This window comes from Cyprinodon tularosa, unplaced genomic scaffold (assembly GCF_016077235.1).
Source record: "Cyprinodon tularosa strain WSP-4 unplaced genomic scaffold, ASM1607723v1 ctg160, whole genome shotgun sequence".
Classification (NCBI taxonomy): Eukaryota; Metazoa; Chordata; class Actinopteri; order Cyprinodontiformes; family Cyprinodontidae; genus Cyprinodon; species Cyprinodon tularosa.
This window is the reverse complement of record NW_024038438.1, coordinates 1,806,554-1,829,409: the sequence shown is the minus strand read 5'-3', so window position 1 is coordinate 1,829,409 and position 22,856 is coordinate 1,806,554. Positions and strand designations below refer to the sequence as shown.

General features: G+C 37.9%; 1 protein-coding gene across 2 annotated transcripts; it reads left to right on the top strand.

The window, feature by feature from the left end:
* The first annotated feature begins 634 nt into the window (after positions 1-634).
* Positions 635-17,346, top strand: rfwd3 (ring finger and WD repeat domain 3). Of its 2 annotated transcripts, XM_038280523.1 has the most exons (14): positions 636-836; positions 6,460-6,508; positions 6,581-6,755; positions 6,840-7,099; positions 7,243-7,307; positions 8,490-8,687; positions 8,789-8,880; positions 9,308-9,422; positions 9,671-9,908; positions 10,417-10,567; positions 11,329-11,505; positions 11,628-11,842; positions 12,213-12,427; positions 16,560-17,346. In XM_038280523.1, exons 1-14 carry the CDS (start codon positions 777-779, stop codon positions 16,701-16,703), a joined length of 2,154 nt encoding a protein of 717 aa, XP_038136451.1. In that variant the 5' UTR covers positions 636-776; the 3' UTR covers positions 16,704-17,346. The 2 variants fall into 2 exon arrangements, with proteins under 2 accessions (XP_038136450.1, XP_038136451.1); XM_038280522.1 differs by having other exon boundaries at positions 635-836; positions 6,460-6,755.
* The last annotated feature ends 5,510 nt before the right edge of the window (positions 17,347-22,856 follow it).

Below are 22,856 nucleotides of genomic sequence, written 5' to 3'. Positions count from 1 at the left end.
AGTAAATCAATCAATCAATCCTGTTGACCTGCGGTATAGAGCTATAGCCACGAACACAGCGTCACTGTGTTGCCATAGCAATGACTGCTTTCCCTTTTTTAGAGACTTAGACAGATTTTATTTGACTTTTTGTACACACAAGTCTAAACAAAAACTACATTTCGTTAAGTACAGCTCTCTAGACTATTTCCTTTTTTTAAATTGCAGGCTTGATAAGGTAAGCAGGAGTGATAAAAGCATTGTGATGAAAGAAAGTGCTGTAAACAAATGACTGTATAGTTACAGTTCTAACATTCAGTATTTTTTGTTTCTTTTTCATTTTTTTCCTTATTTTTAGTTAATTTCTTTCATTTTTTATTAAAAAAAATTTATATGTTAAAATAAATAAATAAATAAATAAATAAATAAATAAATAAATAAATAAATAAATAAATAAATAAATAAATTTGTTGCAGGGGCCTTCCAAAGCTTTGGGTGTGGCTTTTTTGCGAAATGCACTTGATAGTTAAAAGTTGGTAAGGAGGCGGCGTGGGATTCAAGCAAAATAGGCTTTTGCAGCGCTTAGCTGCTTGGGCCTAAAAAAACCAAAACAGTTTCCCACCGGATGTATGTCTGGGCGCACACAAACGCGTTGGTGGTGCTTGAATGTGCTTCCGGGTCAGATTGGGGTATAACTCAGCTGAGCCGGGAGATTCGACTTTTGACCAGCGTGTTTACTGTTGTATGGATCAAAAAAATAACCACTAGCCCACAGCGACATAATAAGCTAAAATTATATGGTGGTTAGCCATGTGACACTGTGTAGTTATTGGGAGCTGGGACAGCTACTGTTAATGGTAAGTGTTTGACTGTGAACTGTTTTGCTAACGGTTACACAACGACTGTTAATAGCAGCCTGCTAAATAACTAACTAATTAATCAAATGTAGCGTTTTTATACATGTAGGCTCCATTACTTGTATTGTAACATATGATATTTTTTCACTGCTTATGTTTACCGCTGTCAGAAGCATTATTTAGGAGGATGATCGGTATAACATACTATAGCTATAACTATATGCTTGGTAAACATGGGAAAAGCGCCCATAGATTTTAGTTAAAATTATGGAGAAACCATAAAAATAACCCGTTTGGCATGTTAACGTGACGCGTGTGTTCGATGCAAGTGAAAAGATGTCTATGTTTGCAGTTGTTAGCTTTATCTTAGCTTGCAGGCTTCGGTATTAGCGCGGTTTGTTGAGAGAATGGCCGCAGAGCTCAGTGGCAGCAGGGACTACGGGTGCCGCGATGCAAAAATCGCGCACAAAAATGTCCGCACTTTTTTAACTACTTTCCATACCAGAGATTATTATTGTAAATGTAAAATAAAACGAAGACACAAAATAGCAAATTTTACAGTGAAAGCTATAAACCCGGTTTTGCACCATTTTTTCTGGTTTAACATATTTTCTTTTTTTTTAAACAGTAATAAATGATATAAAACCTAAAATATTACATTGAGGGCAATAAACACAAAGCTGTAAAGATAAAAGAAAACATAAATGACAGAGGGTATATACCCGTACAAGGGGGTGTAACATCCATTGGTCAGGGACTCTAAGTTTGTTAAAAATTGTTTTCATTTTCATTTTTGATGTTTGAATTATAACTAAAAGGTTCTTGGAGAAAGTTGTCAATTTTTGGTTTGGAATTAGTTTATTTAGTTATATGAAAAAGTATTAAATAATGTGGCTACTCAGTGCCGTAACCACAAGACGGTTCCAGGTTCGATTCCCGAGTTTCCATGTTCTCCCTGAGCATGCGTGGGTTCTCTCCGGGTACTGAAGCTTCGTCCCAGAGTCCAAAAACATGACTGTTAGGTTAATTGGCTTCTCATAATTCTCCTTATATGTGAATGGTTGTTTTTTTGCTGTGTTGCTCTGCGATGGACTGGCGACCTGTCCATGGTGTACCCCGCCTCTCGCCCATAAACAGCTGGACATAGGTACCAGAACCCCTCACGACCCCAACTGGGATTAAATGTGAGATAAAATGAATGGATAAAAAAATGGATGGTTATATGGAAGTAATATTTCCTATAGAGCAGCAACAGTTCTATTTTTCCCCCTAGCTTTTATTTTCTTGACACTGTCACAAGTATAGAGCAACCACACAAACTCTCTGCATTTAGCAGTGTGGGGATTATGGGCCTTTGCTCAGGGAGCCAGGGTGGCAGTCTGTGGGAGTGGGGCTAAAACTCAGAACCTCTGGATTCCAAGCGCAATGCCCTAACCACTAGGGGTGTGAGAAAAAAAAGTTTTGGCAATATATTGTGATTTTTGGCTGCCTGATATATCGATCTTTCAGTTCCTAACAAAACAAAACATTTTTAGCTAAAACTGAGGGGAAATTGACTACCTCAGCACCACCACTCTATCAGGTGACACTGTGAAGCCCTTTAGCTTTGCGGAGCAGCTCCATATCTGTAGTTGAAGCACTCAGAGTGGAAAACGTGGACTGACTCAGGCCTCAATAACCAAATAACTAAATAATCAATATCTTCTGATGAAAATACACAGCACTGGCTTTTTTATCTATACATTTAATTTTGATAGGAAAAATATTGTTATATATAGTGACATAGCAATATTGTGATAATATCGGATCGTGATCCAAGTACCGCAATGCATATCACATCGCAACACCCGTGCCGATACTCACCCCTACTAACCACTAGGCTGCCACTCCCTCATTCGAATCACAACCTGAAACTAATACTGCAATTAGCAGTTTAACTTCAACAGTCAAAGGCAGCTCTAAACAAATGTGTTTTTAACTTTGACTTAAAACAACTTTGGATTTCAGCACTTTTACAGCCTTCTGGAAGTTTGTTCCAGCTCAGTGGAGCATAGGAACTAAATGCTGCTTCTCCATGGTTGGTTCTAGTTCTGGGTGTGCAGAGTAGATAGGAACTAGCAGACCTGAGTGGTCTGGGAGGCTGCCAACAAATGTGTTATGTATTGAGGCGCTGATCCATTCAATGAGTTATAGACTAATGGAAGGATTTTAAAGTCTATTCTCTGAGCTACAGGGAGCCAAATACCTTCTTTAATTTCTTTAAGATTAATTTATTGATCACACAGTGAATTAAGAGGGTTTTCAATTACTTTTTTATTTTCATTTTTGTCTTTAAGGAATATATCCATGTTTTCTTCGTTCTCTAAATTTTGACATTCTCTGTCATCCTCAATAAGTGCATCATTAATTTTAATTTTCCTAATAATGATTGCTCAAAGTTTCTTTTTTCTAGGTTAAAGGAATAGTACACCCAAAACATGATTAGCCTTCATTTTCTACTCACCCCCATGCTGAACAACAGTCTGGAGTACTTTTTTGATATCTCAAATGCATCTGGAGATCTGGGAGGCTTCTTGCTGTCTGCTGACATTCAAATAATGGAGGTGTATGGTGCCCGAGGCAGAAAGGTCCATAAAAGTCCACAAAAAACGTGTCAATATTCCTCCATGCTGCTCGTCCAATGTATTCCAAGTGTCCTGAGTGGGTAGCGTCCATAATTTACTCGAAACAAACTCATTTTGAATGTTTTTAGAGCATAAACAGTAGTGTATAGTATTTCCTAAAAGCGCGTTCACGAGTCTACGGAAACCGCGGCAGACCAAACCAGACGAAAGTGCGCGTTCAGCTCGGCAAAGAACTCATGCTCTTCCTCAACACTGAAGTCCTCAGACATTTTTCTTTCGTTGTTTCTTTCTTTGCACAGGTAAACAGCACATTTCTTCTTCTACGCTTGCATTATTGGCAGAGCAGACGCTGAATGCGCACTTTCATCTGGTTTGGTCTGCCGCGGTTTCCGTAGACTCGTGAATGCGCTTTTAGGAAATCCTATAAACTACTGTTTATGCTCTAAAAACATTCTAAATGACTTCGTTTCGAGTAAATTCTGGACGCTACCCACTCAGGACACTTGGAATACATTGGACGAGCAGTATGGAGGAATATTGACACGTTTTTTGTGGACTTTTATGGACCTTTCTTTCTCGGGCGCTATGGACCTCCATTATTTGAATGTCAGCAGACAGCAAGAAGCCTCCCAGATCTCCAGATGCATTTGAGATATCGAAAAAGTACTCCAGAGTGTTGTTCAGCATGGGGGTGAGTAGAAAATGAAGGCTAATCATGTTTTGGGTGTACTATTCCTTTAAATAAATACTTTTCTCCTTGTTGTAGCCATTTCCTTCTATATCTAATAAAAGCACTCCTGACCTTGTTTTCATTAACTGTATCTACTTCCAATTGAGTATTCTTAATCTTCTTTGTGTCCTTCAATATTTCCATTTGTTTTTAGATGACTAATATTCCTTTTGTCATTTGTGTAATAATTCGTGAGACGGTTATAGCAACTGACTAGATTTCAAATGTCATTATTTTTGAGTGAATTAGCTTTAGTCCAGTATTTATTAATGATTTCTAGGGCAGCTGTTTGGAATTCTTGGTTTTCTAGCAAGATTTCATTAAATTTGATTATTTCAAATAATCTGCGCTGTTTTTATGGTGAGTTTATTCGGCGTCTACTTTGACAGTGATGACCTTGAGGTCTGTAAAGGATTTATGGTTCATCTCCGAGCTTATCACTTTATTTACAACGTCTGAAAAAATCAACCAGAACTCAAAACGGGATTATGGAGATCTGTCCTTGTCAGTGTGGAGATTGTCTTCTAAATGTTTATTTCTCCATATATCAGTTAGATCCATTCTATTACCGATGGTTCTAAGTTAGATGTTCGGTTTCTCGGTGGCCAACTGTCCTTGTTCTTATCCATTACTGCTTTAAAATTCCCTCCCTATATAACTTTAGCTGAAGGGAATAAGGATTATAGAAGTATGGTCCTATTTTCTATTGTTGAAAATAAATTGATATTTTGTTTTTGGTTATTTAAGCCATAAATGTTTATTATATAAATTGTTCTGATCAAAATCAACTATTAAAATAATCCATCTACTAGTGGTTTCTGTAACTTGAGGTATAATGCTTCCTGTGTATTTTCCTTGTAGAACAGCGCCCCCTGCTGACCTGAGCTCGGTCTTTCATCGGGCTGGTTTGGGGTTGATGCTAATTAATTTCCTCCTTAAGGGGGAAAAGGATACCAGTGCATCTCTTCAATAGAACCCTTGTCTTTGATTACATCAGCCTCCGTTTTTACCTTCTGCTATAGAAGTTTTCCCTCCAATGTTTGTAGGCTTATTGTTATTGATGTAGTAAAAGCATAATAGTTAACTAGTTTCTTTTTTATTTGTAATTAATCAATTTACTTTTTTATTTGTAACTAATTTTTACCTCTAACTCCCACTAGGGGGACAAATTCGCTAATTGTAGGATAAAATGTCAAACTCAGATGGACTGTGTTGATTTAATAGACCAGTGACCACGACCCTTAAAACCAGCTTTACTGTGGGAACCACCACCCAATAAAAAGCATCCTTTTTTCTTACAGCTATTAGTATGAAATCATAGGGAGCTGCAAAATGTCGGACCACAACCAGAATCAGCAACATCTATAACAGAGGAAAAATGGGCTCTAGATAAACTCAGATCCACCATTATCAAACCGGCAGACAAATACGCAGCCATTGTCATCATAAGCCTCTTTACCACTGAAAATAGCCGTTTAACGCATGTTTTCCAAACGTGTCGAACCGGCATCTGGCTCCTCTCGCACGGGCATAACGCTACCAGAGTCCATCTTCTGCTTCATGTCGTCTCCCTTGTCTGCTGTTGTCAAGGTGATTAAAATATTTCACTCCAGCCCTTTAGGTAGCTGTAAAACACAAAAAAATCAAAATTGAATCTTAATACTGGTGAAAAATAATCGCAATTGAAATCCTTGGAAACCAATCCTTAGGCGGTATTTTAATTACTATCCAAGTCTTATCTCTCTAGAATCAAATATTGTTTTGAGCTTTTTTACAGTTTATCTTGGATTTTTCTTTTGCTTTATCTCCACAGGGAGCTTCCCACTTGCCTTTATTTCCTTGTTTACTTTTTTACCAATTAAATGCATGCTTGTATCTCTGGTCGCCTGAGTGATGGTTCATAAAATGCACTCAAAAGGGTCAGACTTGGACATGCTATTCCTGCAAAAATCTGGACATAAAATGTCAGGCAACGATTACTGTAGACCGGGTTCAGTTAACCGTCTGCTTGAGCAGAATGTGAAGTTTACCACGATCATTGAGATACCGTGGAGAATCGTGAACATGCACCATATTTCACTGGTAGAAAGTTGTCAGGGGTTCAGGAATTGAATTAATGTGTTGTTGTGTACACTCTGGTGTGGATATATAGCTAGTAAATATATAGTGTATACAAGCTGATTTACACTTTTACTTGCATGGGACTGCACACTATAAGCATTAAAAATTGTGAACAATCCCTCACTTTTATTTCTGCTACTTTCTTCAGATGGAGGCCATGGAGATGGACTCTACTTCGGCACCACCGGGTGGTAATGGTGAGCGGCCAGAAGCTGCAGATTCAGCTGTTGATGGCGCTGAGGATGCTGATGTGCCAATTGTCATCTCAGATTCTGGTAGCAGCACTGAGGTGGAGGATGACGAGGATGACAGCTCTGCAGCACAGCAGGCAGTTCAATCACCACTCAGGCTTCCTGCCACTTGGGCCTTCAGTCAGAGAACTGTGGATGGAGCTTATGCTGTGCCTTCAACCATTCAGGGGGCTCCAATAAGGAGGTCCCGCAGGTAGTGAAAGTTAGACTTGTTTTCCCAGCTGTTGGGTTTTGTCCGAAGCATTGGTACAGTGTTGAATCTGTGTTTGTGTTGCAGGCAGGGTCTTAGGGTCCACTACCCCAGCCAGACTGCAGCACCTTCGCGAGGGTTTCCAGACTTCCTGCTGCGAGCGCCAGCTGCCAGTACTGCTCAGCCAGAGTCAGGAAGCACTACTGATGCCAGTGAGTCTGAGGGTGAGGAGGAAAGAGAAGAAAGGCCAGCTGCTGGGATGGAGGTCCCTGTACCTATACCATCTGCCAGTCCTTTTCCCAATGCTTCCACACAACAGTCTCACCAAGAAGAAGCAAGAGACACAAGTAAGCCTGATGGAATTGATTTATTACCATGATGTTGATTGTGCTTAAAAAGTGATATTAATATGAGTAATCTGAGTTCTGTTTTCTTTTATCTTGTAATTTATGATTTTCTTTACTCATCTAATTTTCAACTGTATTTATAGGCCGCACAGAAGCTGTTTTAGCAGCAGAAGGTGGAGGGACGGGCTCTCATAATGAAGAACCAAAGGTACTACTTATGTAAAATATTTCGACCCAATGCCTTTATTTGGAGAGTTTTGAGTTTGATAGAAATGCTAGTTAAGCCCAATGTAGTTGAGCGGATTTGTATTTGTGGAGACAGACAGAGACACACTGTAAAAATGATCTAGAAATAAGTAAAAATATCTTAAGTGTAGTTTGAATAATTAAATAAGAGGATTTGCCAATGGAATAAGTATTTTTATAAGATGATTAGATAATATGCACTTGAAATAAGACAATGCAATTGTTTTTTCTTATTATGAATATAAATAGTCTTTTTCCATTGGTAAAGTGTCTCACCTCCTCAATTCAAGAAAAAATGCACTTAATTGAAGAAAAAAATGACGTATTTAGGTTAGATTTTTTTTTGCAATGCAGGGGTACAGTTGATGCTTTAGGCTTAGGTTTTAGGTTTAGGACTAAGATGTGAACTGAGTTAGGGTTAGGCATGTAGCCGTAATGGTTAGGTTTGGGGAAAGGTCTATGGTTGGGCTGTAGACATGTGTTGGTAATGAAAGAAAGTCAATGGAAAGGCCCCACAAGGATAGAGAAAAATAATTTGTGTGTGTGTAACCCTATTGAATTTTCATTCAGTTTTAACTAGTGTTGCACCGATACCAGTATTGGGCGGGGCCACAATCCAGCAATAAAAAGTTTTTTATTGCCTACCTGGAATGGGTGACAATAGTTGAATAATCTTTTGGCTCTCAAAATGTTATCGGTGCCCTATTTGTTGGTACTAGCCGATACAGATACCATTTTGAGAGCCAAAAGTTTACTCAACTATTGTCACCCATTCCAGGTAGGCAATACAAGCTTCTACTGAACTCACATTGTATTAGTCTGCCAACATGGCTTGAAAAAGCCATATTGGAAATTATTTTACATCCAAGTAGTATGCAGTTCTTTATTTATATATATATATACACACACACACACATCACTTTCAAACAGATGGTATCGGTATTGGCCAATACTGCACAGCCAGGTACTGGTATCGGGCCAAAAAATGGCATTGGCGCAACACTAGTTTTAACAGTAATGCCAAAGTAACAATGCCATTACCAGTGCATACCTCCACCTTAAATCAACTTTCTGTGCAGTTGTAGAAAATATTTATTTTATGCATCCACCAAAATGTTTTGAAATGAATCATTTTGACCTGCAGCCAGCCGTTGCAGCCCAGTCATCAGACCTAACATCTAACAGCGGCGACACGGAAGGAGATACTTGCACCATCTGCTTTGAGGCATGGACCACTGCAGGGGAACACAGGCTCTCTGCTCTGCGCTGTGGACACCTGTTTGGGAAGACCTGCATTCAGCGCTGGCTCAAGGCTCAGGGCTCAGCTGGTAAATGTCCACAAGTGAGTAACCCCAATGCAGCTCAGCGGAAAGTCAATCAGTTAAACAATAATACAACTGCAGGCTTTCATCTTTTTAGCATTTAATAGTTTTCTCTTTTTAGTGCAACAAGAAAGCAAAGCCGTCTGACATTGTGCTGCTGTATGCTCCAAAAGTGAGAGCCCTGGACAACTCTGAGCAAGAGCGTTTAAAAAGGTAAACATTTGACTCTTTGTTTCAACGGTAACTTAAGATGTAAGAGTAGAAACAAGTGAGGATCACAGTTGCCTCTCTCAAAATAAATTTTTGACATAATTTCATAAAGACAAGCTGTCTCTTAGCTACCCCTGGCCATTGGTGAATTGTTTTCGGATACAATCTGGCAGTGGCAAGTGTTAAAGAAAAACATATTGACTCATCGTTACAACTATCCATAACATCTACATGCGGTAACCTGCATAACATTATTTTTATATCCTGTTGATCAGATTTTATTATTGATCTTACCTGAAATAAGATGATTTAAGAGCCAGTTTTAAAAATCCAACAATAAATGCTTAAAGAAGTCTATGCTGCAAATGTTCATGCCATGTCATCTTTATATATCGGTGAAATTGTAAAGCTCGTGTGTGTCTGTGTTCAGATCTCTGGAGCTGGAGCAATCTCTGAGGAGGAAAGCTGAACTGGAATCAGCTGAGTATAAACTGAAGTTTCAGGCCGTCACCAGCAAATATGGACAGGCGCAGCAAGAGCTGCAGGTATAAATACCATATATTGTATTTACTTATAATTATTAATAAAATAAAACCATACTGGAGCCTACAAAAATAAATGACGGGGTCTTAGCAGATAACTTAAAGCACAATAACAGCTGATCCATGTTTTAGATTCTGTAGAAAGTCCAATTAAAGGTTTTATGGCTTACCCAATAGAATTACCCTCATATTTTTCTCTGTTGCAGCCACATTGTTTTTTAAACCTGCACATCTGTCTGCACTTTTTATAGGAACTAAAAGCATTGATGGCCCAGACAGGAAGAAGCTCGGCTTCCCCCTCATGCTCCTCTTCCTTCTCCCCTCTGTTAAGCCTGTCTCAGAGGCTGGAGGGCTCCAGGACCTCACAGTACAGCTTCTCTAAGGCGGTGCTGGTGTCTCAGGCAGGTGGCTGCAGAGTTCTGTCCTACTGTGAACCTCTGTGCTGTCTGCTTGCCTCGCAGCCATCCCCTCACTCCACACTAGTGCCAGGTAACTTTCTCATTTCCTATTTTTTTTCTAATGAGTTTATTTTACTGAATGTGTTTTGCTGCATTTGCTTCTTTTAGTTTTATAGAACTTGTTCAACATCTCTGTCTTCCTTAAAATGACTTTTGCATTTTCTTGACTGAAGTCATTTTTGCTATTTCCTGCTTTTCTAAACTGAAAAAAGAAACACATTTTCCCTTTAAACTTAGTTTTTTGGTATTGATGATCTCACCATTGTGCTTAATTATAGTGTAACTGTTTATTTATAGTATCTACTGTGACAGGTCTCAATGCATTAATGTGGCTTTATAGTAGGGGTGAAATGGGTATCAGTTGAAATAAAATGTTAGTCAAAATCTAAACCAGTTGCTGTTATACAAATTCCTTCTTTTCCTGCATTTATTTAAGTTTGCACTTTGAATCACAGTGCAAAGCTTGATATTAGAGCTTAGTACTCTAATTGAACTCCTCTGAAATAATGTTTCCTTTAAATCTTTTTATTCTCCATTAGGTTGTGGAGTGAAAAAGGTGAGCTTGGTCAACATGAAAGCTAGTCAGTATGTTCCAATCCACAGCAAACAGATAAGGGGTCTGTCCTTCAGCAGGGAGAACAACAGTCTGCTTTTATCTGCTGCGCTAGACAACACCATTAAACTAACAAGGTAAGCCTTTCACCATAGTACCTTATAAAAATGGTTTCTTACTGCTTACACCCACTTTACAGATGCTTTGAATTACACTGATGTATATAGAGCTTGGTGTTCCTAAACCTCCGTAAAAGACCCAGACAAAATATCATTATAGCAGGAAATCTGACAGCGAGGCTCAATCTGTATTCTGAAAATTGATAAGGACTCTTATGCTACGTTTACGGCGCACATAATGGAAGCTCAATGGTTGGCCTGCATCATGGCGCATCAAAACGTCCTGCAGCGCCTCTCATGAAGTCCAAGCTGCGCCTCATGAGCTTCTGACGCGCAACACAAGCAGCAGCTGCTGGAATTTAAAATTTTTTACTTTTAATGCTCAACGAGACACATCAACCAATCAGAGAAGCTGATCTGGGAGATCATATTGATAACCTATCAAAACGTAAAAGCATTGCAAAGCAAGAGATTTATATCTTTGTCAATACCATGTTTACATTATTATTATTATTTTTTTTCTTTTTTAGATTTAGCATCAGCAAGATCCTTTGCAGTTAGAAAACATTTGTAGTGAAACAATGAAACATTTTCTTTCCTCTGTACATGTAGTATTAGATTAATACTGGAGCTTTACTTGAAACAACAGGCAAAGATAAGTTAAGGGAAATCCAGAGAGTTAAACTGAAGTTGAAACTACTTCAACAGGATTCTCTTTCTGGTTCAGTCATTCTAAACATCTATTGTCGTGGCTTTAATCAGAAACACTTGTTTTGCAGTTTACTTACCAACACGGTGGTTCAGACCTACAAAACGGATAAACCTGTATGGAGCTGCTGCTGGTCTTTGGATAATAGTAACTATGTCTATGCTGGTCTAAGCAATGGCTCGGTGCTGGTTTATGACACCAGAGATACCAGCACACACGTTCATGAGCTGGAACCTCTTCGATCCAGGTAAAAACTTCTCTTCCAGTTAGTTATCTTGCTGATGAAGCAGTAGAATTTAACATCTTTTTATTACAACTACACTTCTGTCTGTTATTGAGGCAAAAGTTATGGATCTTTGGTGTTTCTAGGTGCCCAGTTGCATCTTTGTGCTATGTACCACGGGCGGCATCTAGCTCTTTCCCCTGTGGTGGACTTATTGCCGGATCATTGGAGGGTGCTTGTTTCTGGGAGCAGATGAATGAGACCACATACACACCCCATATGCTGCCTCTAGAGAGTGGTGGCTGCACAGATATCCAAGTGGAGACAGAGAGCAGACACTGTCTGGTCACATACCGGCCTGGTAAGACCCCATCTCTATGTTACAATCATTAGACACTGCTGCTAGAACCATGCAACTGAACAAATTATCAGTTTTATCTTCAATCACGTTGATTAAGTGGCAAATTTCAGCTGATGTCACCCCAAGCCACGTAACAAAAAATATTACATTTAGACAATTAACACTGAAAAAACCCAGTTAACAACATGCATTTTGATTTCATAATTTTGGATGGTCAGATCTAGGGCCATTAATCAATGGATTAATCCATGGATTAAACAGAACTAAGCACTGAAAAACCTGGATGCAGGTCGTGTGAACTGTTGTGACCTGAGAGTGTTTTCTTTTTAAGCTCAAGGCTGTGTGTAATTAAATGTTATCTATGCTGCAGGACGCTCTCATCCGACTCTACGATGCGTCCTGATGGCACTGACTCGCACCCCTCAACAGGACTCAAGCCAGCTGCCCAGCTGCTCCTGTTCTCCTGTGCAGACATTTAATGCAGGTTCATCCTGCAAATTGCTCACCAAGAACACGGTGTTCAGGAATCCAGACGGACATGGCATGCTGGTCTGTGCTGGGGATGAGGCCTCCAAGTCCACCCTGGTAAGTCTCTGTGTTTGTGCACTAATTTTTTATATGTATTAGGAATGGCTGAACTGTAATTAATTATCAATATATATTACAGAATAACTTTATTCAACAGCAGCAGTAATGCAGCAATTATTAATAATACATTAAGAAATAAGACAACAATTGATGGTCTCCCATGCTTTTATTGTGAAATGCTGACAGCTAGTCTTGACAGTTAATAACATGGGGTTGCCAGGGGTAGCGGCAGGTCCAAAGTAAAGGGTCCTGGAGGCAGGTGATTTACTAAATATTAAAGACTCATTCCAGCTACTTAATATGGTAAACGTGCCCACTGTTATATTCAATTGGATGACTGATGTTATGCAATAACTTTATATCAGGAAACAAGCGCTGCACTGACGTCTGCTGGATGGTGATGGGATGGTGACATCATATATTAAACAATGACTTCACTATAAGCATTAAAAAAAATGTAATGTTATTTAATCCCTCTGATGAGCCATGACTATGAGCTGTCAGATAAATACCACAAGACCTATAGGCCAAACTTCTTTCGAAGTCCACACAATACTTTTCTTAACATCATATTTATCATCACCAAAATCACAATTTGATTCATTTGTCATGTATTGCTTGAGTATCTCCCCCTAATTATAAATTCAAGCAATATTTTATAACATCTTAATAAATAACTTTTTTTACCATCATCAGCTGAAATTATGATTTCTTAAATTATTCTTCCTTAAAAACCAAATTAAACAACCTTATGTTCTGTACATATTGCAAAGGGCAGGAATAGGAAGGTAACTGGGATTCCCTGTTTGGAAAAAGAAAGTCAAACTTGAATTATTACCCAGGTTATTTTAATTTAAAAAGTTGTGCTATTCACGATAATTCATGGTGCTCCTAAAAAATTTTTCGTGCCCCTAAATGTTGTCATCTGGGAGCACTTGTGCTCCGGGTAAAAAAGCCAGTCCATCGCAGGGCCACACACAGTCAGTCACTCCTAAGGGCAATTTGGAATGTCCGGTCAACCAAACATGCTAGTTTTTTCACTGCGGAGGAAACCCACGAAGACACAGCAAGAACATGAAAAGGTCCTGGTTCTCCTGGGACTCGAACCCAGAACCTTCTTGCTGTGAGGTGATGGTGCTAACCACCACCCCATTGCTGCCCCAATCAAATTTAAATCAATTGTCCCACACATATTTTTGACAAAGTCTACATATTGAAAGTCATTCCATAAAAATTCTAAAAATAGCCACTGGACTTGGTTTTCAAGATTTGAAGACGTTTCGCCACCTCTCCAGGAAGCTTTCTCAATTCAAATGTCTGGATCCGCAGTGAGTTTGAGTCTTATATAGACAACGCCTTGTATCGCTTGGAAACAAGCAATGGTAACCGATGAATGGGTCGTTAGTTCCATCGTTAGCCTGTAATATCTGAACCTGTCTATGATTCTAGGGGTCGGTCGTTAAAGGGGGGATTGCCATTAAGGGGGGGGATTGCCATTAAGGGCGAAACGTCTTCAAATCTTGAAAACCAAGTCCAGTGGATATTTTTTGAATTTTTACGGAATGACTTTGACCTGGATGACTGAGAACCTTCATCAGTACATATTGAAAGTTTCATTTTAAAGTCACTGATATGCTGATTTGTACTGTATTGTTTCTTTGAGCTTCTATTTCATTCAGATTCTGCCTCTGTCTCTGAATTGGCTAGCACAGCTATTTTTTAGTCTTGCTTAATTACAAAGGCATCACACTGGGTTAAGGCCAATTTATAATTCTGACACATAGCCTTTGCAACCGTCAAATCTGTCTCTGTGCGTGACCACTCCCCCCGCGCAGAGGCTCTGCAGCCGTCGTGGAGCACCTCAAAAAAATTCCTGACTACACTTCGGATGGTCGCAAACCCGCACAGACCTCAGGCGTAAGTGCGCAGACAAAAAGCAGCTTTTATTGGTCCTTGGTATTCCTTTCCAGCTGTCTGTGTGGTCATCCTTCTCGATTTGGGGCCGGGAGGCGCCGTTTTTAAAAACCAAGGAGTAGGGTTGTCAAAAGTATTGATACTCAAAAAAGTATCGATACTGAAACGTTGTATCCGGATACAATACTCATTTTCAAAAGTATCGATACAGCCATCTAAAGTGCAGAATAGTGGAAAATGCATTTTCTCATCACTGTGTGATTGAATAATTCTGTGCATTTTTCAGTTTCAGACTTTTTTTGTAACAGGTACAGCTGCTGAGAATTATTTTATTTTAACTGGTTTGGCCAGTGTCATTGTTATGTGTGCAAAACATAGCCAAGGAAAGAACACTTAATTTTAATTTTGTAAGTTTTTTTATCAAGCTTGCTTAATATTGCGCACAGCATATTGTTTTTTTATTTGTTTCTTGTATTTTTTTTAGTAATGAAAATATTTCTGTTGAATTTTAGAGTCTTTGTTTTTATTCTTGTGGTATCGAAAATGGCATTGAGTATCGAATATTTTACTTAGTATCGGTATCGAGTTGAAAAGTTTAGTATCGTGACAACCCTACCAAGGAGTAATAACAACAATGGATAACCAGGACAAAAGGTTTATCGAGGAGGTACGAGGAAGTACAACCACTTGTACGATGCCTCAGACATGTTGTTTTGGAAAATAAACACTTCCACCGGCGCCGCCGAAGAAGTTCTCGTGAGTTTTTGAATAGGCTCCCCATTGCGCTTTGGCTGAAAGCTGCTGTGCATCCCTAGACATTCCACATCGACATTGCAGAAGCATACTAGCGAAACTGGTTCGCAACCAGATAGAGTTGTCACGATACTAAACTTTTCAACTCGATACCGATACTAAGGAAAATATTCGATACTCAATGTCATTTTCAATACCACAAGGATAAAAACAACGACTCCAATATTCAACAGAAATTTTTTCATGAATAAACAAAATACAATAAATAGATCAATACAATAAACAATATTTTGAGGTTGTATGCTGTGCACAATATTAAGCAAGCTTGATAAAAAAACTTATAAAATTAAAATTAAGTGTTCCTTCCTTGGCTATGCTTTACACACATAATAAATGACACTAGCCAAACCAGTTATAAAATAATTCTCAGTAGCTGCACCTGTTACAGAAAAAAGTCTGAAACCAAAAAGTGCACAGAATTATTCAGTCACACAGTATTCAGAAAGTGCATTTTCCTCTAATCTGCGCAGAAAATGAATGGCTGTTTAGGTGCCACTGGTGGTAGCACTGTATCGATACTTTTGAAAATGAGTATTGTATCCGGATACAACTTTAAAGTATCGATACTTTTTTGAGTATCAATACTTTTGACAACCCTACAACCAGACACAAGCGACATTTGATATGTGCGGTTGCAGAAGTATAATCCACGCTTTAGTATCGATGATGTCACCAGTGTGATCTGTCTAAATCCCTATTACCAGTGCTGCGCCATATTGTTGGTCCAGGACCAGGTGAGATCGCTCCTTTCAGACAGACGCCCCGGCGCTCTGGAACGATCTTTCGCTTTCCTTGCACTAACTTGATTCTGTTGATGTTTTTTAAGGCTGAACTGAAAATCTACTTCTTTAAGAAAGCATTTTAATTCTAGATTATGATTTTTTTTATAACCATGTCTTCTGTGATGGTAAATGTATTTTTATTTGTATTGTATTTTTGTGAGGCATTTTGTGAACTCCGTCTGTGAAAGGTGCTATATATATAAACATTACTTACTTACTTATCGAATGTAAACAGTTGTTTTGGCTTGTTAGAGCAGATGCGTCCGTTGATCTCTAAATGTTGACTTTTGGCAAAATAGTCACCTGTCAGTGACTCCGTTCCATCTTCTTGGTGTTCTTGGGTTGAAAACATTTTAACTGATGTTTGTGTGATTTGATTAAACTTATTGTATAATATGCCTTTACTTTCTGTTCAATCAGGACTTTTTAAATAACACTGCTGTCGTTTATTGAAACAGAGTTCCATTTTAGAAAATTATAATTTACATAAAATAGAACTACCCTGTATGATATGGCTGATCTATTGTCATCATTTGGGTCTGTCCTGTTCAAACTCTACTGGCTGATTGTTTTAATGTGGTGTTATGCTTTGCATCATTCATGGTTGTGCTTCTTTTCAGGTGTGGGATGCAGGAAGCGGCACTCTGCTTCAGCAGCTTCCAGCTGACCTCGCAGTGTTGGACATTAGCCCCTTTTCTGTAAATGGGGAAAACTATCTGGCTTCGCTTACAGAGAAGATGCTGAAACTTTACAAATGGAATTGAAGGACAAATTTGCTGTGTTTAAGGTGCAGATCACAAGGAACTAGATCTCATAAGAATAGCAGACATTAAAATCTGCTAAATATTATCTTCAACCAACAACCGAATTGACCAAGTTGAATAACTTTGCTCCTATTTTTATTCCAGGATGGATGTTATAAGATTGTGTTTACATAAAGGTCGTTGTGATTTCTTAGAAAGCCAATCCTCCAGTAAAACTCTGCAGAGTTCTGTTTTAGCTGCATAGACACCTCTGATGCTTTTATCATGTGGGTCTGTTAAGGGAAAACATTTGCACTGCAGGTCTGTAAATTATGCTTACCGTCAAGCCCACCTAACTATAGGAACATAAAAGCTAAGACACGTTCATCATAAGTCACAACAAATTCTGCTACATCCCCCTTGTAATGGATCAACCAGTAAGTCTTTATCAGTTCATTAACAAACGTTTATTTTTCTGCTTTTTCTATATGTTTCAATTAAATGGGTTAACTTCTCACAGTGGAACTTTATGTGGCCAACTATTCTAATGTTATAAACCTAATTTCTATTTTTGGTAAAGTTATATATATATATAGATATATTTCTTACCAGCTGGTTTTGTACAACTTTGGAGTTAATAAAAATTGCCTTTTTTATTCTGGTTTTTGGAATGGTCTGATTTTATGTGCTTTGTGAAGTGTGTTAGAGGGCGTGACATGAAATGTGGACAATAGTTGATGTGAATTTCAGGATCCAGTCAGTCCTGCCAACCCCATCAACATAACGTTTTAGTTCTGATTACTTTTTTATTTTGTATAAGAGCCATCGCATAAAACCACAGCCTATATGAAGCAATATGTAAATATTTTCCAATATGTATGTATTTTTAAGAAAATCTAGTACATAGAACAATAAAACACATTATTCCAGGAGAACAATCTGTTTCTGCAAAGGGAAGAGTTAATAGGAGTAGTAGGGTGTTTTATTCTTTTAACGCCTATGAGCAGGACATTCATATTTCTAATGCTTGAATAATACTTCAGCTACTTCTAGAAGTAGCAGCAGATTCGAAAAGGAGCCGCTGGGATGAGGAGCAGGAAATATAGGATGTCCCTTCTATCAATCATAATGGACAATTTTAGATCTTTAGGAAAAAATGAGAAGAACTCCAAGCTCTAACCAGAATATCAGAAATGCACCATTATGGGTTTTACTGACCTGCTGCTTCAGGATCATATCTCCGGTGCATCTCTGCTTAGCTTTCTCACCGTACGATCAGACGGAGGTTAAGAAGACTGGAAAGCTCAATGGAGTTGGATTTTTAGTGCTTGTGAAAAACATATGTTGTCATCCAGGACATGTTGTTGTGAAGATTTATCACTGCAGTCCAGATACTGAACTGTTTTTACTTGGTTTCATTTTTTTGCCCCGAGAGTTTACCAGTATCATGTTGGTAACCGTTCACATTCCACCTCCTGCTGTTTGTTTTTAAAACAGATCAGGGGAAATAATGAGCCATGGAAACTAGAAACTCCTGTTATACACTTCAACCTTAACTATTTGCTCACCTCTATTTTCCCATGACAAAAATAGCTAAAGTGTCATTAATGGACCACAGATATCCACTCAAACTACAGACAATAGGAAAGACGGACGTCAAACAAACACAAATGAAATGGTCAAAATATAAGAGATCAACCTTCCCAATTATTGCTTGCAAATTTTTCAGGGTTCAGGAGAATTCCTGGAACCCTCCCCATCTTTACATCCTGTAACTGTGTCAATGGTAAAATGGCTGCTTTTCAGTCCATTTGTCTGCAGGTGATTTTCCTCTAGCCAATAAACAGCAAAACAGTTGCTATTCTGCTGTAACCCAACCTTGGATAAAAGAGGAAATCTCTTAGTCACATCTGACCAAAGAATCAGAATACTGCAGCAGCCCTTCCAGGGCTGAATGCTGCAAGGAGAAAGGGGGAAAAGTAAATGGTTAGTGGAAGGAAGGTTTTTCAGATGTCTGAAATGAATAAAAATAACGTTTTTTTTAACTTTTCCTCATTAAGAAGACTTTCAGTAGAGGAGAAAAAAGTTGTCACTCCATTTAGTCCTTCAGGAACCTTTAAAAAAAAAAATATATTTTTTCTTACCCAATTAAAAAACAAAACACTGCTTTCCTCCAAATTTAATTTGATTAATTCCTCCAGTTTGTTGATTGATTAAAAAAAAAAGCCAGTGTATTATTTTATGCCTTACTTACATTAATAATTTAGTTATTAGCTATCAGTTATTAATTTCCCATAAGGGTTTGGAGTTGTCCTTTCTTTAAAAGGGGTCGAAAATCAAAATACATTATTGATACCATTATTATCACTTAGATTAATTCAAGGTTTAAACCATTTGCCTTTAAACAAATTTTAACCAGTTTCTCTCTCTGGGTGAGGCGATTTCTTGGAACTTCATATTCTGTTGGAACTGCAACAGTTTCTAATTATCCATAAGTAATTTGCCCATAATCAATATGCACACCAGTACGCTGGTGTCAACCTGCGTTGACACCAGCATTTCAACGCAGGTTGATTACTGGCGTCTCAGTAAAATCAAATCTCATCCTGGCGATATCTACAAGCCTTCCCCCTAAATGCCTCCCTTCCACATAGTACTCCTGTGAAGTGTCTTTTTGTTTACAAGTAGAAAAACCCAAATCTACCTTTGACCCCAGTAGAAGTTGTTACCTCTACATAAAATTTTAAATCCAAAACAATATTTGAGTCATGCCAAGGAAAAAGAACTGTAAGAAGATGGTCCAAGTACCGGTAACCTGAAGCCCTCTAACCTTTTGAGACTACAAACTGGGATGCTCTGCCATTCCCATGAAGAGAACATCAATAAAATGAGTGTGACTGAATATATAAACTTATGTTTTTACAGCACCATCCTTACTAGAACTGTGAAATGCTTCCCAAATAATAACCATGGATCACAAGTTATCCGAAAGAACTACTGATATAGCTTTTATGAAGGGACACGGGGAGTTATTGAGAAATATGAAGTAACTTATCAAAAGAAAGGAGGAATCCAAGAAGAGGTTGGAAAGCAAACTCTACAATCTCAGCGTCCTTCTCTTGCCTCCATACAAATGGATATCTGGCCCTGCTTTTATGCAAAGCTTCTCTTCTACACCTCAGGTATTTAATCCTCTACCTCTAACCTTGACTTATCTGCTTTCTATGGGTTAAACCTGAGCCAAATCAGAGGATGCCGCTCCCTGCACCTTTTACCTGTCTTTCTATAGATGTCAAGTAAAGTCCAGGTCCATATTAACCCTTTAAAACCCGATCCAACAATAAAACAAAACAGAAAATTAGTTTTTTGGTTTGAAGTCCTTATTTGGCCTTTTAACGAAATATGTAAAAAGAAAAACAAGAAATACATTTTTGATATTAATAATTTATTACTATGCGATAAGTCAAGATTATTTTTTGTGTAGTCTTCTGCCCTATGTTATCAGGTATATCTGATTGTGTACAATAGGATTTTGAGCAAAGTTTTTACCATTAAATTATGCAAAAGGTGTCAGATGCAAAACATTTCAGAAACCGTATCTATCAAATATGATACATTTGGCATTACAGGGTTAAGCTTTAATCAAACATTGACTTCAACGTAAGCATTAAAAAACGCAATGTTATTTAATTCCTCTGATGAGCCATTACTATGAGCTGTCACATAAATACCAAAAGACCTCCAGCCCAGACTTTTTTCAAAGTCCACAATACCTTAGATTACGTTTCCTCACCATCATATTTTCATCACCAGAATGATGTGCATCACAATTTAATTCATTTCATGTCATGTATCGCTTGAGTTTATCCACATATTTTACAAATCCAAGCAATATTACACCACATATTGATAGATAACATTTTTACTAATTACACAGAAGTTTGCTATGTTGAATTCCCTTCTGAGATATCAGTGAGCAGCTGAGTGTATTACAATAACTAATAAAAAGCTTAAGTTTTCTCTATAGTTATGCATAAATAGGGTTGGGCTTCTGGAGGACATAGAGACCACCTTTTTTTTATCATTCTGCTTAATCCTACTTTTATTTTTCAATTCTGCATTATATGTTTGTTGCATTTCTAACTTTTTGTGCTCTATGTGTTTTTTTTTTTCTTCTCATAGTTGCCTTATGGCTCTGACTTTTTCTTTTTTTTTTTACAATAAAATTCCCTCTTTCATAGTATTTTAGTCCGGGCAGATGGTAATTCTGCCTCTGACAGAAAATTAGGTGACTTCATTGTTGATTTTGAAATCGCCACTTATAAATGTTTAGGTTTTTATATATTTTTCTTTCTAATTGTTTGTGTTTTCAGCTTTTTATTTTACCAGAACTTATATTTTAAAGTAATTTTATTATCAGTAAGCAGTAACAGGCAAACTCAGCAGAGAAAAACAAGCGCACCCCTTCTGATGCTGTCGTTCTCTTGGCTGGAAAGGTTGCTAGGCAACGATCTGACTCCAGGGTGAGAGAGAAAAATACATCCTACAAGCAGGAGAAGAAAGTAAACTAGATGAGAATAAATATCTGAAGAAGCATTAGATCTAGGAAATATTTGATGGAGAAGAGAATAAAGAAAGCAGAAGTTTTGAATGTGAGCATTAGGAGATTTGAGTGCAAGTAGAGAAAATCCTGCTCTCAAATTGAAAAAGTTGATATTGGCAGGAAAACTCTTTGATAAATCTATTAGGTTCTTAGATAAATATGATGATTATAATCCCACTGAGAATTTAGATAACTGATTCCGAAAGCTGGGGTCATAACCCCAATGGGGGTCCTTGATCAACCAATACTGCAATGGGGGTCCTTGATCAACCAATACTGAGTCTTGAGATCTACACAGAAATTAATAACTGGTTAATTTCAATATATGTTTGTAAACCAATTGTTTGGATGATAACTCGATTATGGAACCCCTTCCTTTAGGTTCGTTCAAATCTGGTGGGTTTGAAAAAATTTTTTGTTTCACTTTAACTAACAACAAGGGAGAAAAATCTTAAAACAAAAGTGCATCATTTTATTAAACAATGTAAATGTCATTAGGCATTCCAAAAAAAAAAAAAGCATTTAAAACAGTTATTTATTTTTTAGAATGACTATGACCTGGATGACTGATAACCTTCACCAGTCATTAGGCATTGTAAACTTTTTCGGGCACATCTTTCATATTTGGTTAAGTAACAAATTAGATTATATAACCCCTTTTGAGATAAATCATATATTAACATACAAGAATGACATTGCGAAGGATTTATCTGACATGTTTAATATTGTTATAAGTATGGGAAGATATCATATACATGTATGTAAATGGAAAAATCAAAAACCTTCATTAATAAATTTCAAAAACGAACTAAAAATCTATGTTAGCCGACAAATATGGACATATACAAAAAACTATGTAGTGATGTCAAAATTTCTGTTTTTTGACTCAACAAAACACTAAAGTTAACATGATGCAAGGAACTGTCTTGTTGCAGAATGAGTTTGTCTCTTTTATTTTTATTTAATTCTTTTTCAAGTTTTGTATGTTTCCACTGGTTGTAATATTACTGCCTATTTATTTACTTATTTATTGCTGTTGCCTTGCACAAGTTAAGTTGATCTCCTGTATATAACTGTTATTTTCTCTTTTTTGTAAGAAAGGTGGAGATTCCTATCTGAAAATGTAAATTACCGTAATGCTTTTGTTCAATAAAAAAAGAAGAGAAAAAAAACTGTTTTGGGGGGGTTTCTTAGCACTTTCAGGCATACTTAATATTTAAAACATCTGTTCCTGTTTGGCTGTGACACCACCCTGAAGAGAAATATCATGTGCTGCTGCCATCAACACCTTTGTTTATAGATGTTGGTGATCGGCCTGTTTTTCAGTGTAGTCCTGTTTCTCTGACTGTGACTGGCTGGATGTGCTCTCTTCATCCTCTGACATGGGAGCGGGCTCAGAGCTCGCCTGTGTGATTCCTGGACCAGGCCGCCTCTTACAGCCGCTTTTTGTATTTCTACTTCTGTCTCCTTGAACTCCAGTGGGCCTCTGCAGATGGCCGCTCACACTGAGCCTGGTTCTACTGGAGGTTTCTTCCCGTTAAAAGGGAGTTTTTCCACTCCACTGTCGCTAC

What these genes read in the sequence shown, in the direction of transcription:
- rfwd3 (XM_038280522.1), top strand. Translation starts at nt 777, where the DNA reads ATGGTGGTTAGCCATGTGACACTGTGTAGTTATTGGGAGCTGGGACAG. An exon ending in TGGGACAGCTACTGTTAATG is followed by an intron (nt 837 to 6,459) that starts GTAAGTGTTTGA and finishes TACTTTCTTCAG; the next exon opens with ATGGAGGCCATGGAGATGGA. An exon ending in AGAAGAAGCAAGAGACACAA is followed by an intron (nt 7,100 to 7,242) that starts GTAAGCCTGATG and finishes CTGTATTTATAG; the next exon opens with GCCGCACAGAAGCTGTTTTA.